Source organism: Ptychodera flava, chromosome 6, assembly GCF_041260155.1.
Source record: "Ptychodera flava strain L36383 chromosome 6, AS_Pfla_20210202, whole genome shotgun sequence".
Taxonomy (NCBI): domain Eukaryota; kingdom Metazoa; phylum Hemichordata; class Enteropneusta; family Ptychoderidae; genus Ptychodera; species Ptychodera flava.
This window is the reverse complement of record NC_091933.1, coordinates 38,943,442-38,961,947: the sequence shown is the minus strand read 5'-3', so window position 1 is coordinate 38,961,947 and position 18,506 is coordinate 38,943,442. Positions and strand designations below refer to the sequence as shown.

General features: G+C 38.0%; 1 protein-coding gene across 1 annotated transcript in view; it reads left to right on the top strand.

Moving 5' to 3' along the window:
• LOC139134490 (uncharacterized) overlaps window positions 1-18,506 on the top strand; it is a 34,071-nt gene that overhangs the window by 13,857 nt on the left and 1,708 nt on the right. Inside the window, exons 21-50 of the mRNA XM_070701349.1 lie at window positions 41-236; window positions 779-981; window positions 1,331-1,556; window positions 1,780-1,986; window positions 2,108-2,213; window positions 2,407-2,523; window positions 2,827-2,994; window positions 3,378-3,520; window positions 3,659-3,784; window positions 4,136-4,274; window positions 4,552-4,738; window positions 5,138-5,349; window positions 5,442-5,554; window positions 6,010-6,129; window positions 6,373-6,501; window positions 6,898-7,119; window positions 7,354-7,491; window positions 7,650-7,827; window positions 7,946-8,083; window positions 8,351-8,488; window positions 8,593-8,723; window positions 9,679-9,823; window positions 9,949-10,109; window positions 10,246-10,489; window positions 11,079-11,651; window positions 12,351-12,548; window positions 12,891-13,081; window positions 13,410-13,521; window positions 13,815-14,143; window positions 17,806-18,013. Of these exons, the coding sequence (XP_070557450.1) occupies window positions 41-236; window positions 779-981; window positions 1,331-1,556; window positions 1,780-1,986; window positions 2,108-2,213; window positions 2,407-2,523; window positions 2,827-2,994; window positions 3,378-3,520; window positions 3,659-3,784; window positions 4,136-4,274; window positions 4,552-4,738; window positions 5,138-5,349; window positions 5,442-5,554; window positions 6,010-6,129; window positions 6,373-6,501; window positions 6,898-7,119; window positions 7,354-7,491; window positions 7,650-7,827; window positions 7,946-8,083; window positions 8,351-8,488; window positions 8,593-8,723; window positions 9,679-9,823; window positions 9,949-10,109; window positions 10,246-10,489; window positions 11,079-11,651; window positions 12,351-12,548; window positions 12,891-13,081; window positions 13,410-13,521; window positions 13,815-14,143; window positions 17,806-18,013 (5,498 nt within the window). The remainder of the gene's footprint in view (window positions 1-40; window positions 237-778; window positions 982-1,330; window positions 1,557-1,779; window positions 1,987-2,107; window positions 2,214-2,406; window positions 2,524-2,826; window positions 2,995-3,377; window positions 3,521-3,658; window positions 3,785-4,135; window positions 4,275-4,551; window positions 4,739-5,137; window positions 5,350-5,441; window positions 5,555-6,009; window positions 6,130-6,372; window positions 6,502-6,897; window positions 7,120-7,353; window positions 7,492-7,649; window positions 7,828-7,945; window positions 8,084-8,350; window positions 8,489-8,592; window positions 8,724-9,678; window positions 9,824-9,948; window positions 10,110-10,245; window positions 10,490-11,078; window positions 11,652-12,350; window positions 12,549-12,890; window positions 13,082-13,409; window positions 13,522-13,814; window positions 14,144-17,805; window positions 18,014-18,506) is intronic.

The window sequence follows — 18,506 nt, the reverse complement described above, 5'->3', positions numbered from 1 at the left end:
AACGAAACATACTTACGAAAAATACTTTTCCCATATCTAGTGTCAGTAAAGAATTGACTTTCCAGTGGCAAGGATTTCAGCAAATGGAACTACCACAAGGTGTTCAATCAAATGTAACTCCAATAGATCGCTATGAGTGGACACTAAATATGAAAGCCAGCTCAAGCATTACGAAACATGGAGAGTTATTGTTTCCTTGGAAGCAGGTCAACGTATCGCAGCATGAAAATGATATTGTAAGTTTTCTCAGCTCGAGTCTCCTTTATTTTTGAACACAGTATAAAAAGACACATAAACAGACACTGTAAAATCTCAATATTTCACAGCCATGTGAATGAAATATAAATTTTTACTATAACCCAAACGGGATTCGAACGAATCGAATGAATGAAATAATGGTGCTATCTAGAATCTCATTACTCAATTGTGTTTTTTCCACCATGATGGATAGAAAAAATAGAAAATTGAAGTGATACTGTGCAGTTGCCAATTACAATAAAGTTGAAATGTGAAAAACAATGCAAAATGAGACAGTTAGAGAACAAATGGTGTACTATCTGTGCTTTAAGGCCCATGTATAAAGCAAGTGGTACAAAAAGATCGACTTTCATCTCTGCAATGTATTTATAAGCGTACGTGCGCACCAAATGAGTAATATGGAGTGAATTGAACTGAACTGAGACTAAAACTGTGCGGGGGATGGGAAATTCGGTTTATCCGGTGACTACTCCTTAATGATCTTTAAAGGGGCTTTCCATTTCTCTTTTAATGACACCAGCTCCACTCGACAACTGTTTCCCTGCCAAACACGCTTGATTTTACTAAGTGTGTACTGTTTGGATTGCGAGGATACAACAAAGCTGGTCTCTACGCCACCACTTACAAGGATGTTATCGACTGTGAGTCATTCGATCCTAGACTGATAGTACCAAACACAGTCATTGATGCAGTTGGAACGTATGGCATTGATGGAGATGTTAAGTTAGTATCATTGCTGTCATTTGTTTTATGCGTCACAGCATATTTTAAACAAATTGAAGGTAAACATGACAGAAACCTGCCACCCATTATTCTTATGTATAAGCTTATCAATAAAATGCTAGCATGGAAGTGACTGATTCCTCTTCTTGTTTAAAAATTCCATGATTTTTCAAACATCACATGGAACAAGTGCTTCTTGACACAATTATTGAAATAAAATAATTAGATTACAGTACATACAGTAAAACTACATTTTATTTCCTGTTTAATGACAAATTTTCGCATTTAAAATCTCGCAAGTTCACATAGATATCATTGTAGCCACTGTCTCCTTTACGTCTTCATCCAGGGATATTTTCCTCGGGGAAAACCAGCAATGGACGCAAACTGATGCAGATTATACCATATCCGATCATCAGTTATCTGCAGTTTGGCCAACTCTTCGACATGGTCAATATTCGTGGAAGGTCGTCAGAGATAACGCTATCACCTACAATGGATATCAGAAGATCGTCATGAATTACCATTCCTACAAATGCGATCAACCACAAGTTCTTGGCTGCGGCAAAACAAAAGTATGACTATGAATTTTACACAAAGCAACAGCCAAAATTCTGGCACCAACGATCCTACTTAAAATTTTAGAGTGAAATCAACGTTTTCTTAGGAGATTATGAAAAACACCAGTAGCAGTTATTCACATCTCCTAGTATACAAGCATCATGAACAGCGATCTATTCCGTTGGATATTGGACTCAAAAATGACTGCATTAATGCTACCTTTTTATATTTCCACAGAGTAATTTCGTAAACATCGCTGATCTTGACCTAATACATGGACATAGATACCATGTTTGTTTATATGCCAATGAAACCATGAAATTCTACGAAAAGTCAGCGCACTTACTACCGGCAGTATCAGCTTGTTCTGACGGTGTTGTTGTCGATCACACACCGCCTGCAGCTGGCAGAGTTTGGCTTGACTGGGAGCAACGCCATTTCCAGGTACCTCGTCACATTTGTCTAAGAAGATATGCTAACCTGTAGTAGTTGTATCGTACTTATTAACGATAAGATACAAGCAATAAGCATTATTGATCAGAGATTTTGTACTACTCCTTTGAAGGCATCAACTTCTGAGCTTATCGTTCAATGGGAGGGATTCTTCGATGTAGAAGAATATGGAAGGACAGCTCATGAGTCAGGCATTCGAAAATATGAGGTTGCAATCGGTAAGTATTGTTCAATCGTCATAAATAATGAACCATGAACAATTGACAGCCGTATGATTCAAAAGGAATAAGCGTTTCACATGTACTTCAGGTCGATTTTGCCGACTAAGAGAGAAGTTGTACGATAGCTGTACTTAATAAAGATCATTGTATGTCTGTAAAGACCATTGATCACATATGTTTTAACCAACAGGCTCATCACCTCTTGGTGTTGACATTCAAGAGTTCGAAGATGTTGGATGGACAAACTTGACAGTTGTGCAATCACTACATCTTGAAGAAGGAAGCACATATTATGCCACTGTCAGAGGTACACATAGAGGGTTTCTCGTTACTGATTCCTGTATGATAATTTTTTAAAAATATTCTTAGGCATTATGAGTGCAAAGCGAACTGACCTGAAACCTTTCCATAATGTACCTACCAAGTCTTTCTTGAGTTCTCGCCCAGATTTACAGATTTACTGTGTTTCTAATTTGATATTAGTTTGTAGTATTCGTACAAGTGACTGATCTGGAAGGTTAAGACCCATGTTACTGATCTTATCGCTAAATATATTGTACAGTTTTCATCCAAATGTCATCTGTTTATTTTAATTTCTACGTTTTAAAAGCTACGGATTTTGTGGGACTGATCACAGAGGTTGTTTCAGAAGGAATTACCATAGATACAACACCACCTACCAAATCTGATGCACACATTGATGTTGGTGGCTCTTTCCTCACGTCAACGTCATCATTAACAGCCAGATGGACCGGCGTATTCGAGGAGATGGAGAGTGGTAGGTTAATCACCTAAAGTCCCAATAAATTACATTTCGAAAGTAAAACATTAATCATATCATATCATATCATATCATATCATATCATATCATATCATATCATATCATATCATATCATATCATGTCATGTCATGTCATATCATATCATATCATATCATATATCATATTAGAGTATCGAGTGCTCAAATGTATTCTTCTGGTATAAATTGTAACTTTTTTCTTCTGCGTCACTTCTAACTGCCACGCATTGTACCAAAATCTCGTGCATACGCTCCTGTGACGAGGTTATTGCTTAACTCAGTTGTAAATTTTCATTCTTTTTTTGAACCGAATTAGCGACAAATATACAAACTTACCTTTTAAGTTTATGGGTCCCTCTGTAGGTATCAGCTACTACGAGTGGTGTGTAGGTTCTGAACCTGGTTATGGTGATGTAGTGCAATGTACCATTACCATGCAAGATGAAATAGATAATATAAACGATATAGAACTGTCAGATGGCCATGTCTACTTTGTGACGGTAAAGGTAAGACTTTTTATCCGTCCATCCTAACTCTGGTGAATAGATTTACGGTGAGGTAACATTTTGCACATTTAATTAAATTACTCAAACCATACCAAATAGGCACTATCAATGTAATTAGTGATTATTTTTCCATATTAGGCTTACAATGGTGCAGGCCTTTCATCAACAGCATCTTCTTGGGGCATAGTAGTTGACAGTACTCCACCCGAGAAAGGGGTTGTCTACGATGGTAGTTTGCCAGATTTTAAAGATCAAGATTATCAGGTTTGTTCCTATCAGTTCCCGATAGACACATCGAACCTATCATTTCTGAGTATATATATATATATATATATATATATATATATATATATATATATATAATATATATATATATATATATATATATATATATACATATATATACACACACTACATAACATTTCACGTAAACGTCAAACTGCAAAAAAAACCCAGATGAACTAATGTTTCTGTACACCATTGTGTGTCAGTCCATTGCCAACTGCAACTTGACACTGAGCAACAACTCTTCTCATTTAACACCATGCACCTTTATTCCCACCAACTTGATTGCTTTACCTATTGAACGAGAGTTTCATCTCTCATTCCTAATAGACACACGTCAGTAATATATCGGTACGATGGAAGGGATTCAACGATCCTCACACGGCCATTGTAGGTTATTCTTTGAAGATAGGTCGCTGTCCTGGCTGTAATGATTTACTTGAAGAACAGTTCGTCGGATTAGTGACTGGTATGTCATAGAATAAAAAGAAAGTATGCGTGTATTGTGCTTCAAATTGTATTTTCGACTTTCAGGGAAACTTAGCTGAACATCTCGTTGGGGACCCATTGGACCTACAACAAATGGTGTTAGCCACCTTCTTACTTAGTAGTGTTTACATTTTATAAACTAAACTGCATAGACTCAGTAGATTTTCGTGAGGGCTTGAGGCTGGGATTACAAAAATCATTAGACTGACCGCTATTCATTTAATAAACCATTAAAAGCCGTGTTTGTTTTAATGCAGATGTTGAGGCAAACTATCTACGCATCGAACCAGGATTGAAATACTATACAACTGTCACAGCATGTAATGCAGCAGGACTTTGTACCGTAGTTTCATCCGATGGTATCATAGCAGATAATTCACCTCCTGTCCGCGGTGCCGTCTATGATGGTGTTAATGATGGGGATCTCGCCTTCCAATCATCAAGGTGAAGGATCAATTAACCTATCAATTTACTGAATACATACCTTGAATATCCTATCAATTAATTACTTAATATCTAATCGTTCAAATTGTAGAGCAACTGGTATTAACATGCATTTTAGAGCGTGAAGTAATTATTTAACCTTTTGATCCGGATTAGAACTCACAATCCACACTATACCTACTTCTCCGCTAGGTGACCGGGTACAGAACGTTGTGAGTTCGAACCCGATTAAAACCACTGTATTACCCAGCAACTCAGCGATCAAAATTACTTGGCCGTACTCCTTTCTCTTTGAAGCATCTTCTTGAGTAATATGAAATTCCCTAACTGTTTGAGGGAAAAACCCATTTAAATTTGAAGCGAATTCGTAGTTTTAATGTAATATGGGTTTATTTTCAGGACATCCCTGGGTGCACACTGGTACAATTTTCACGATACACATTCTGAACTGTCACACTACGAATGGTTTGCTGGTACAACACCTGGTGATGATGACGTCGTACAATCAAACAGACTTCACCTCACCGAGACAGCTATGACTTCACAACTGAAACAGTTATTACCATTGCATATACCAATATACGTCACAGTCCGTGCATTCAATAAAGCAGGTAAGAGATTAATCAACCCGAAAATTTCATGAATTACAGGGCTTCTCGGTTTATTCATGCATTTCAATGTATTTCCCATCTTTCTGATCTAGAACTATGTACAGAGGCATCTTCAAATGGTGTGATTGTCGATGACTCAGCGCCAGTTCTCGTACGCAGACCTTCTTTCGATGAAAGTTTGGGCTCCATGACGTCACATAGTCAGGTATTCCTTTCCAATTTTGCTTATGTGATTTCTTTCTTTATAGTTGTATATTACTTAATTTTCACAGAAGTTCAATCAGACACGGTTTTTCTTTCCACCTATGTTATTTTTGCCATACAGGATCCTGCAGATGTTTTTCAGTGTGTCTCATCTAAGTCCTTCGCGTATGTAATCAGCTGGTATTAGCAGTTGTTGAATACTTCCTTGAAAGTCAAAATTTATCTGCAATTTTTATTTTGGTATAACGGTCAACCATAAATTAGCACTCTTTACAAAAATATTCGATCTTCAAGACAATGATTGTTTGTTCGTTTCATTAGCGATAGTCACTTTCACTTGTGTAATAGTCCATTGCAGTTACTTCCCACATTTGAAGCTGGTTTATGTGACAGCGAATGACCCTAATGTCAATCACTGCATAGTGTAATCTGTTAATCTTCTTGCAACATTCTTAGGTGTTCAACTCTCTTCTCCGTGTAAACTGGCATTTTTCAGACGTAGACAGTCCCATTCAGTATCACAAATTGTCGGTTTTCACTCACCATCAGTCAACTATGGCCATCTCACCAATACAGGTAGGAGATTTTGAAATTTCCTTATAGAGAATATTCTGGCTGACAAATGTTGAAAGCTGTTAATACAGCCTTGTAGGGTTGTCAACTATGATTTTGTTTGCCAACATCAAAAATATCTGAGATAGTAATCACCAACACAGAAATGGAATATTAGCATCAAATACTCTGGCAAATAGTCTAATGTTAGCATAAAGATATTTTTCTTATCTTCAATTGTTTCATTTACACGTGCTTCATTTAAAGGTTGCAGGAAGCACACGAAAGTACACGTTTACCAACCTGACCCTTCATGATGGTGATACGTACTACGTTAGAGTTGTGGCTTGCAACTTGGCTAGACTTTGTGCAGTGAGTGAAACAGAAGGCATTCTAGTAAGTACAGAAGGCCAACCGCAGTCGCTATTGGGTTCCAATTAACAGGAACATAATTATGTTAGTTTTCTTATGTGAACCAGGGACATCAGATATGGAGGTAAACAGAACCAGTTTCTTGGAGATCTACAGTATCTAGATTAATTTTCTTTTTTGCGCTCTCGTGCATAGATAATATAAACAACTTCCGTGTAATTCAAAGTTGTATTCATACTTTAAACTTTGCTTGCTTTGATTATGTAATAAAGCAAAAGATCATGATATTAATTTTACTGCATATCAGTGCTTTTAGGATGTACAACACAGTGATTCCGTCATGATATTATAGTGCGCACATGAGTCGCATTGAGCAAACAACATATTCATGCAATGCTTCTTTCTTAATCTCTGATTCAGATCGATTCAAGTCCACCAACTGTTGGGACATTTGCAGTTGCCACCAATCACGCATCCAATTTGACCCGCCACACAAAAGATGGGATGACGTACCTGCAAAGCGACGGAAGCGATCCAGCATATGTTAATCTGGCATGGTTGGGTTTTGCAGACATTCATTCAGGAATAAGTCATTATTTTGCCACTGTTGGCACTTATTTTGGATCTTGGGACCTGACGGAGGTAAATTTATAAACATTACTCTTCATGCTGAGTTTGCAAGCATAGAACATCACAAATACTGAAAATAAAAACAAAAAATATTTGAAGCATATGTTTTCACTGGGATGGTGAAATTGTTTGCTTCTGTTTTTGTTTTTGCTGAAAAGTAAATAAAGTGGGATTTGTCTTGAACAGTCACGTGATTGTCTTGGGTATTTACATGCTTTGTCAGCGATTATTTTGTTTTGTTTCCAGAACAAAACAGTTCGTGTTGACTATATGGACGGAGTGTCACATTTTGATGAAGGCGCTGTTCAAAGCTCTTTAATCCGACTGACGAGGGACCTCATCCCTTGGGAGCACATCTATTGTACACTATGGGCTATTAATGGAGTAAGTACATTCACTTTAGCCACAGTAAACCTCTCAGCAGCGCAAAGTAGTTAAGATGAGCTTGTACAGAATTTTCGAAATGCTGAAAAAAGTAAACATGATATAAATATATATTTATCTATCATGGCATATGCCTCGCACCTTCTTATTTATTTAAGGCTGGATTACGAAGTTATGAGGCACATGAAACCTTCGTGGTGGTCCCTTCGAATGAATTGACTGGTATTCTATCTCTGCTACGTCGATGCGATTCCAAATCTTGCCAGGGAGACTGCACCTGCGCACCCCAAAATCAACTTTGCCATGATGTGACCGGAGAGTGCATCGATGTCACAGGTAGTGGATTTCAATTTCAATACCGATAATCGAAATAACTGCAGAATGTCAATCCTGTAATAGTTCTCCTGTCTCTCTTCTTTACGAGCATTGTCATTGTCCGTTTTGTGTTTACCAGGTGATCAGAGCTACCAGCAAGTTGAAGTTATAGACGTTGTCAACTATATGGAACTACATGACAGCATCCATTACCAAAATTTCAACTATACACCTTCAACTTGCACCATTGCATCAAAATGGAGAGAAATTAACGGCGGTAAGGAATTCAATAGGTGACGCTGTAGCGATTGCAGTTTTTTATGTTCAATGCAGGAAAAAGATAACAAGACAGGAACAGGCACACGCAATAAAGAAACGAAAGTAAGCAGCGCCCTTATAGGAAGACGTGTATACTCGCATAAACAAAGAACATCGAAATAAGTAACATGTTGGTTACTCATCTATAACCGGTCATTAATTTTTGTAAAAGCTTTGTAATGTATGGTATTCAGTATTGAAATTCGACTTGTCAATCACACACTAGGATTCGCCATACAGCGCTATGAGTGGACCGCTGGAATAAAGGATGGAATTCCTGGAGCAGGTTTAGTGAATCCAGCAACAGATAGATTATGGCACGAAGCTGGACAAACTAAGTACGCAGTTTTCACAGTTGAGCACGGTGAGTGATGTAATACCCAGTTCTCCCTTTTGTTCACATGACTAACAACATTTATATCTCTCTGTTTCCATATTGATCACATCAATGCACTTTTTCCACTTTAGGATCATTGGACCCAGATGCAGATTATGTATTTTACGTCAAAGCATGGTATGATGACAAAACGTTTGCCATATTTCACTCAAATGGAATTCGCCCTGACTTCACTCCTCCACAACTTTCAACTTCTAGAAAGGTAAGAGCTTGATACGTATAAGATGTACATTATGTCTCTATAAAAAGCTACTGCTCAGCTCCACATATTCGGGGAATTTTCAAATTAGTAACGCATTTGTTGTGGTCATAATTATGATTTCTATACGCAATAATCTTCAAACTGTTCTGTCCGTGTACAACGTGTACACATCAAATGAACTCGTTTTTATTGCAATGGTCTATTTTGCTAGTTTTCAATGACTACACAGCAAGAAAACTATTGGCAGATTTCGGTACATGCCCGTAACAGGATTTGATCAGTACCTGTAAAAGTCTCTAAGAAATAACCTCTGTTGCAGGACCTGTAATTAAAATTGGTCAGATATCAGGAGTGTATGAACAGGTCTGTATCGGGCATTTCTGAGTGTATCAAGTGCTGTGACCACATAACTTAAATACTGGTGTACAAAAAGTGGTGTGTCAGTGTTGAATTTACAGAGCATGTTACAGTGTCTGAAAATTTGTCAGGATTTCAGGGGTGTATATTTTAGAAAAATGGGCCAATTTTGATGACAAAAATGAATACAGGCATAACTGTGTGCACATGAAAAAAAACATTATTGACCCTGTTACAGGTCTGTATTCACATTGCTGTGTGCAGTCCTGTAAATACAGTAATGGGAGAGGCAGAAATTTAGGCCATGTCACATCACTGTGTCTACATCACAACACTGGCCACAGACCTGTACAGCAGCCCCTGTCACAGCAATGCGACGCCATTAATGACACAGACCTGTACCACAGGGTTGTATCAGGGCCTGTCACAGAGGCAAATGTTTTTTGCTGTGTAGATCATCAGTCTATGATATGTCCCGGAGTTTGAAAATGGACCAACTTCTCCTATTGAACTGTTTTGTTGGTAAGGATGGATGTTCTTAGATGTTGTAAATCTGCAAATTAACTGCAACGTTTGACATCACATTGGTAATTTACAGGTTAAGGATATCATTGACGAGAATCAGAAAATCGATATGGACTTCTCCAAGGATGCAAACAGACTGGGGGTATACTGGAAGAACACGTTCATTGCCTCTTCAGAAATAGATTACTTCATGGTTTCCCTCAGTACCCATCCTGGAGGTATGTATGTAATATGTGATGTCGCAACCATTTGAAATTTAGATGATCATATATATACGACATTAATTCTATGAAAAAATGTCTCTATGATTAAACCATGGTATGTATATACGTGCAATTTTCAGGTGAAGATGTGGTACCTTTCGAGAATGCAAAGGTAGATGCTACTGAGTATCGGTTAATGTTGACAGGACTGAAACTTCAAGATGGGCATAAATATTATTCAAACGTAATGGCTGTCAACCATGCCAGTCTTCACACAGTAGCATCTTCTGATGGAATTCTGGTGAGTAGGGATAAATTCGACATTATAATGATTGCTTGTCATTATATTCAATTTATATTTGTGTTTTAAACATTTAGAACTTTATCCCATAATCACTATTCATTGCAAGGATAATGACCTCTCACTCTTTCCTCAGATTGACACAAATCCACCCGATGAGGGCGTCGTTCATGACGGGCAAGGCATCCATGATACTGATTTCCAAAATTCGAGTACAATTGTGTCAGCATCATGGTATGGATTTTCAGACCTGCAGTCATTCATTCGTCAGTATCGTTGGTGTGTTGGGAGCCAGCCCGGATTAGATGATATTCTAGCATGTAGAGATATAGGTCTTCACTTGTCAGCATCTGCAATGATTAGCAAACCTGTCACAACAGGTGTGTATGGGTTTTGAAAGTCAACATTAATAGCCACGGGCTGCCGAAAGTGGCAATACAGAGGTCTAATACGCATACGTCAAGCCTATGCCATAACATTATTTGTGACATACAAAGTCGCTGCCAGTATTATCCTAGTAATGAATGTGTGCCCAACAAAAGAACAAAATCCGTTTCATAACTACATTTCTTTGATAAAGATTTGTCAGCAATGAAGATGGTACGGTAAAATAAACATTCCAAAATAAATAAATTATGTTTGCAGTGGAATGTCGAATAAAAATCATCCCGCCCATGGAGCCGTCACTTGACGTGTATTAAAGGTTTCTGTACTTTTGCAATGTAACGAGCGCTGAAGTTGAAGGCATGACAATCTGAATGCAATATTATGTATCAGTTTTAATGTGACAAAGTTATCGAATAACATTATCTTTGAAATTATCAAAAAGTCTGTGCCAGCTTAGGGATCATTGTACCTACACTTCCGACGGATTGGTGTAAGTGAACCAGATGGAATTTAGTTCTTGGAATACAAGACTGTCTAACTTTTTTGCACCCTAAAAGATATATTGTTACGCCTTACGTTTAGGTATGCGTTACTACTCGACGGTTACAGCAATAAATGCTGCGGGCTTGGAGTCAAAGCCAGCCTTTTCAGATGGTATAACCGTGGACAACACACCTCCTAAGAGTTTACTCAGTCTTGTCACAGAATCCAATCTTATTACAAATCCGTCATTTGAAGTTTTTGATATTGACAATACTACACACCTTTGTAAACCATGGTCAAATGGATCTATGTGCCCGCCCAAGGACTGGCGAGTAGACGGTGTCGCTGGAGTAATTGTTCCTTCAGGATCTGATGCACATTCGGGTAATACATACCTCATCGTTCACGGTAGTGTTTCACAGACAATTACAACCCGATATGGTGAAACGTATAAGGTATCATTCTTCGCAACCCACATACCCAACACGACTGTTCCACTGTTGTCACAAGAGGGATACGTCCAGATGCCCGGCATACATCGCGTGTTCAAGTTGTATCAAAGGACCAGCACTCATGGCCAGGAAGACACAAAGTGGAGTGAACACATCTATTATTTCACGGCTGTGGCTGATACTTCAATGTTAGTGATTGGCTCCATAGAGGAGAGAAATGGTAAATACAGTTTACCAATGATGTATATGTTTTTGACATTCAATATGATTACTCATGGCCCGATTTATGATACCTCCTAAAAATTTGAATGGCGTCCTCTTTTTTTCAAATTTTTTGCGTTAAGTTACGTTGCTGACGGCTGTCAAAAGAAGTGGCTCATTTCATTCATTATCTGTTTATCTAAAGTATTCTGTATTATATGATTTATTATTAAAATGCTTAGTTTGTGAGCGCAATCTAATAATAGGAAAGTTCATTAAATATGCAAATTAAAAATTGATTGAAACGTTCTCATTAAATATGCAAATTAGGAATTGGCTGAAGTAAAAATGTCAAATGACTTTAAACAAGGTATCATAGAATCTTTGATGTACAAAGCAAGTTTCGTCAACTTTGGTCTAGTCAATACAGATAAATATCCCTAATTGGGAAAGGTCACTAAATATGCAAATAAGAATTGGCTAAAGTAAAAATGATTAATGACTTCCAATAATGTTGTATCATAGTGTCACCATTACTCCCATTACAGTCACCATTACTCCCATTACAGAACTCATTTCCCCTTACACATCTGCATATTTTTACTAGACTACTACTTCTTGAATGCTTGTTAACGCAGCCTGATATGTCAATTTGAACAAGTGTGATGTAAACCACATCCCATATAACGGAGGGTTTTTTTCATGCCCTATGTAACAGGAATTGCACTCGACAATGTCAAAGTCCAACACATGGCCAATGACGAAGAAAGAGACGCAGTAATGGAAGCCCCAAACAGTTGTATCCAGGTGAATTCCAGAAATGACGGAAAGAAACATTCCCTGACTGTAAAGTGGGATGTTATAGATGCCGAGAGTCCAATCGTTGAATATCATTTGGCGGTTGGAACAATGAAAGGTATGTAAGCTCAGTGTATGCATTATTGTTGGATTTCTAGGATGGGCACGTAATATATTAAAATGTCGTCCGCATCCAAATGTGCCTCGAAAACTGAAGTACCTTTCCTGGTGATCAAGTAATTACATAAAGTAATATTCATTAATGTTAATAACATTAACTGCCTCGCATGGCAAGGAACACTCCTCTGTTTTTGCAGACCGAATTCTGACAAGTGGGATACATCTAGTAGTTAAATATGTTTATAACTCACAATTGATGGCAATGATCACCAACAGCTTAAAGGGTCGCAATTAACAAACTCACGATTCTGTTTTTTCTCACAAATCCCCGTAAATGCAGGAGGTACACAAGTTAAATCGTTCACCTCGGTAGGAAGGTCATCTCACACATTCATTGATGATCTGTCGCTGGTCGATGGCATACCGATACATGCAATAGTTGTTGCTAGAAATGCTGCACAGCTACGCTCGGTTTTTCATTCAGAACCGTTGATTGTCGATGTAACACCACCAACCATTTGTTGTGTCAAGGTATGTTGGCATCTATATGTACTTGACCTAACTTTTTACCCTAGTCTGACTAAAGACAAACTCTGAGACCAGATTTGATGCTTTGGTCGTGAAACTGAGATACTTGAATCGGAAGGGAGGCAGGAATAACAGGGTGTTTTTGTCGACATGTAATGCAGTACTTAAATTCTCCATCCGATTCGAACTCACAACGAACGGCACCCTGTCACCTGGCGAAGATATCACAGTAAAAACCAATAACCTGGGTTGTATCTTCCTGAGTGTTATAATGTATTTGTCATTACGCACATGTGTTTAGTTAAATATATTGACATACTCTCTTTCATAGGACGGATCTGATATCGGTAGAGACGTATCGCACCAGACATCATCGGTTATTGCTGTACAGTGGAACATTACAGACAAGGAGAGCGGCATAGATTTCTGTGAGTGGGCAGTTGGTACGTATACATGTTTTCATGATCTTTACAAAGCTATAAAGAACACTGTGAAACTGCCGATGACACCGTTGCCATCTGAACCGTGTTAACTACATCGAGTAGGCACGTTTCCTCCTTCACCTTTATGGTATAAATTCAATACTTTCTAGGCTGGATTATCTTTCAGATTAAGTTCATCTTTAGGTTTTTAATTAGTAAGGAGATAATAAAATTAAGTATTGATTACAAACTGACCCAAATTTACAGAAAAATATGCGTAATATTTACAGATTGTAACTCTCTCCGCCATACAGGACCTAGCCCAGGTTCCGCAAAATTAAGTGCGTTTACAAAAACTAATGAGACGAATTTCACCGAGAAAAATCTGGATGGCTTGCTGACCGACAAGCAAACAGTCTTCTCAACTGTTAGATGTAGAAACTTCGCTGGTTTGTACAGTCAGAGGACATCAAATGGTGTTACAATCGTGAAGACTGGACCTTTGGTGGATGAAGCATCCTTGTTAACGATTTCTAGTTCACCAGCAGCATATGAACCGAGAGGCAACCACCAGGCAGACGCTAATACCATTAATATGGTGTGGAGTGGATTCGCAGATGTATCAGGGATATCCCATTATGAGGTAAGGCATAGACTATAGACTGAAATACACATGACAGCTATCTTAATGTTGGATTTAATACTTGTGTTTGACCCGTGTACACCTGAATAGGAAGGACATTACGCACCTGTTACAAAAAAAATCACGGGTTTGAGACATATGAAATCTTGAGACAGCTGTTGAGAACCTCACAACATTTTTGCTGTTTCTTCTCTATATTCAACACTTGTTGGTTTTTTATGACGGGAACAAAACACCCTTTGTGCAGTTCAAGCACAGCTCATATCTTATTGTGTCAACTACTGTCACTATCGCCTTTGGCGAGGTACTTAAAATCACCAAGCATGCCAATTTATCTGTACAAGGGTGTGTAACCACTGTTTTGCTCATACCAGGGGTAATCAAGCGGTAAATAGGACAAATTGTCGCCAGAGCTTTTTTTGCGTGTCAATACACTATAGTAAAGTGTTTCGAACAAACATACATTTTGCATGGGAAAGTGAAAGGTGTTCGCAACTATCCTTAACGTAGAATTAGAAGTTTCCACCTGTCGCCCACCACTACCTACCCATCATTCTCACGAAAAACACTCCTACTCCCCTCTCCCTATCGCATAATCTTGCCCAAATTCCTCGTCAAATCCTGACAAATGATCAAATCCTTTCTTCCTGCCTGTCCACTTGGAAAAGGCATACGATTGTTTAACTTGCCCCTTTCCCAAACCGTAGAGCCGATACTAGAAATAATGTTCACTGAGACTCGTGCCTTTTCGCGAGACCTTCTTTGTTAAGCTGCCTCTGCAATATGCATCACGCTCTGATAATTTAACTGGTACTCCTCCGTCAGTGGGCCGACAATGACCATTCGCCCATGGCATCCATAAACACCCCCATCTATGAATATTCGGTCCAACCTGACAGATTGTGTGTTCCCATTGTCACCAACATTTATCCAAGTGTTACAGTTTGGGTGAGTCATAGTTCCTGTGGTAAATTAGGCTTCCCACCTTTGATGCGTGACCCAATGAATTTAATGCAGCGGGTTCGAAAAGGACTACACATGGTTCAGAATGGGTAGCATTGATAAATCCTTAGATGATTTTGCTACAGCAGATACACAACTACATACACAGTCAGCGAAGCTACAGGATTTCCCACCAAACTTCTGTGCAATTCCTCCGATATTTACAAATTGACCAGAATCTTCTTGCAAAATGTACAGCAGAGTTGATGTAGTCGATGTAGTCAATTCAGTTAATTTGTCACTATAATCAGACCGACGTTGACAATTATGTAATAGGAGGCACCGTGGGACAGTGGTTAGGCTGTGTGCACAAAAAACGGTGATGGGGCTGGAGGAATTCAGGGGGATTTGAAAATTTTTGGGTACAGGAGGGGGATTTGAAAGTTTTGCATTGCCTATAGCGGGGGAACTGAAAATATTTTAGTTCCCTTTAACCTTTACATTTTCCAATTTCAAGGTTTGTCAGATAATTCAATAGAAATGAATAACATATTAATGTCATCCAATTGTTCTAATGTTAGTTATAATGAATCAAAATCTAGAACCATTTTGTCATATTTCATGACTTTTATCTCGAAACAATCTAAACATGTATGATTTTTCGTTAAAAAAAACCAAAGAAGTGGGCTTAGTAATGGGGCAGAAGCTGCAAATGTTGATACTTTTTCAAAATTTTTATGCAATATATCAAATACAGTTTCTTGCTGTCTCCCTACAGTATGTTGAAACACACAATATTCAGTTTGTCAACAAAGCCTGTATATATAAATATATATTGAATGATAATTGAATTAGAGTCCAGACTAAAAGTCATTTGTCAATGATACAAATGCACAGTACACATACACAGGCCGTGTTGACAAGCTTAATACTGAACAGTTCAACATGCAATATGGAGTAGAACAAGAACACAGTTGTATAAACTGAACAAAAATATTGTCAAAATAATCAAAGTTAATTCAACTACTGCAGTGTCACTGTCACTGCATATAGCCGGGCCGTGACAGAGCTCTGATGCAGTTGAAGAAGAGTTTGGGTCAAATGATGCTCATGACAGTGAAATATACAAGTACATAAGATCAGACCAGAGAGCAACACATGATATGGAAGACCGGGAAATTTGAAAGTTATCAGGGGTTTTTGAATTCTGGCATACGGGAATAATCAAATATTAAAGAAAAAAGATGGGGGTCACCGGTACCATGCTTGATTTTCTAAATTTTCACATTCTCATCGGAAAATAACACAAAAGTAAAACTTTGAACAGTAAAGACTCTAAAGGAAAAATTGTGTGACTGAATGGAATTATTTATTTTCTACCAAATTTGCCATTATTACACCCAAAATTCTAGAGATTAAAACGTTTATTTCATGGAATATTTTAACCTTCCAGTTTTGTCAATTCTAAGCAGCATGTAAGTCATATATGTCTCGTACTTTTGAAAAAATATTTTGGTCGGTCACTGTGCTCAGTTTTCTATTATGGCAATTTGGCAAAATGTAGCCAGGAATTCACAATTTGCATACTCTCTCATGATCGCCATTTTGTGTGCTCTTCAGCAGGTGCCATACACCTGGCCAGAGTTGGATTAACCTCAAATCGGCCTAGACTGATAAATTCAAAAATCCACTGATGCGTTTAAAAATGACCAATTTAAGAACTTACCTTATAGGAATATGGCTCAATAAACTGCTAATAATAGGTAGTGTCGAACATCTGCGAGTAGAACTGTCCAATACATGTTTATTTTTTCTTTTCATGCATCCCTAATAAGTATGCGGCTATATAATGGAGGGCCTTGAAAAATTTTGGTCATATAGATGATGTAGACTTGCAAATTTTTATTGGACGGAGAGGGGTCTGAAAAAAATAAGATTTCAATCGCGATTCTTCCAGCCCCCCCCCCCCCCATCTGTATTTGTGAACGCAGCCTTAGGGTACCGGACTCACTTTCGGAGGACGGTGAGTTCGAGACTCGGTAGGTCCAGAGTGACGGACTAACTGTCAGGGGATGGTGAGTTCAAGGCTTCGGTACGGTGTTGTGCCCCTGAGCAAGGCACATGACTCCTCATTGGTAGTGGGTTGTTGGTACCTCATCCTATAATTGGGTTTGCCTTTTCGATGAGCAATAAATAAAAAAAAAAAATAAAAACGAAATGAATGTTCAGGCATTTCACAATTGTGAGATTGTGGACTATACTTAACAAATAGCATGATTTCGGAGTCATGCGCAATCTGCCTGGAAGATTCACCCTTCACACACAATGGCAAATGCATTACATCACAATGCGAAGGTGGACATTAGATCCAGCGTGTGTTGACGGATCAAAAGTGAGATTTGATGGCTTTGAATTCAATTTTCTGTTGATAGAGAATCTAGTATTACGCCAAAAGAATATTATATATATATATATATATATATATAATATATATATATATATATATATATATATATATATATATATATATGTATGTATGTATGTATGTATGTAGGTTTGTAGGTTTGTAGGTAGGTAAGTAGGTAGGTAGGTAGGTAGGTAGGTAGGGAGGTAGGTAGGTAGGTAGGTAGGTAGGTAGGTAGGTATGTATGTATGTATGTATGTATATAGCTTCCCCTGAATGATTTGTTATTTACCGTTTCATGTATTTATATTCACAGTGTAGACTCCTCGGCAAAGGTTTAGAGGAAGAGCCTGCATGGAAGTTAATCGGTTTGAAAGGTGAAACCTCCGGAAAACTGAAAGGTATCGATATGAAATCCTATGGAACGTATCAAGTCGAACTGCGAGCTGTGAATTATGCAGGGTTAAAGAGCGCCATTTTGTCAACGAATGTTACCATAGAAACCGATCCACCGATACTGACGGGTAGGTGTCTCAATCCACATCTTTTACAGACTGGAGATTGATTAGCAGAGGAAGATAATGCATTATATTGAAAGAAAAGTCTATCAGCCTTTATTTTTCATCATCAATGCGTTTAACACGTGTGATTAAACAAGCTGATGAAGACAACCTCTTTAAAATGAGAGTAAGAAATGAAGAAATAAGACGTTTAAAACACTCAAAAGTATTAAAAGTGTGTGGAACAGCTGCGTTATTGAAACCTTATTTTTATTGTACTAAGAGCTCTCAGGGTAGAGAGAACTTTCTGTTGAAACTCGATTGATTCTATCATTAACATTTACCTAATTATCGTACGAAATAAAAATGTCACGTTGTGTTGTTAGGAAGAAATATCTATCACATTGATGAATGATAAAAAGATCAATCAACTGTCACTGGATCAGCTGAATAATAAGCTGTGAAAAAATACATCTTTCTTGAAATATGTCAAGGTCTTTATTGTTAATCATAAGTT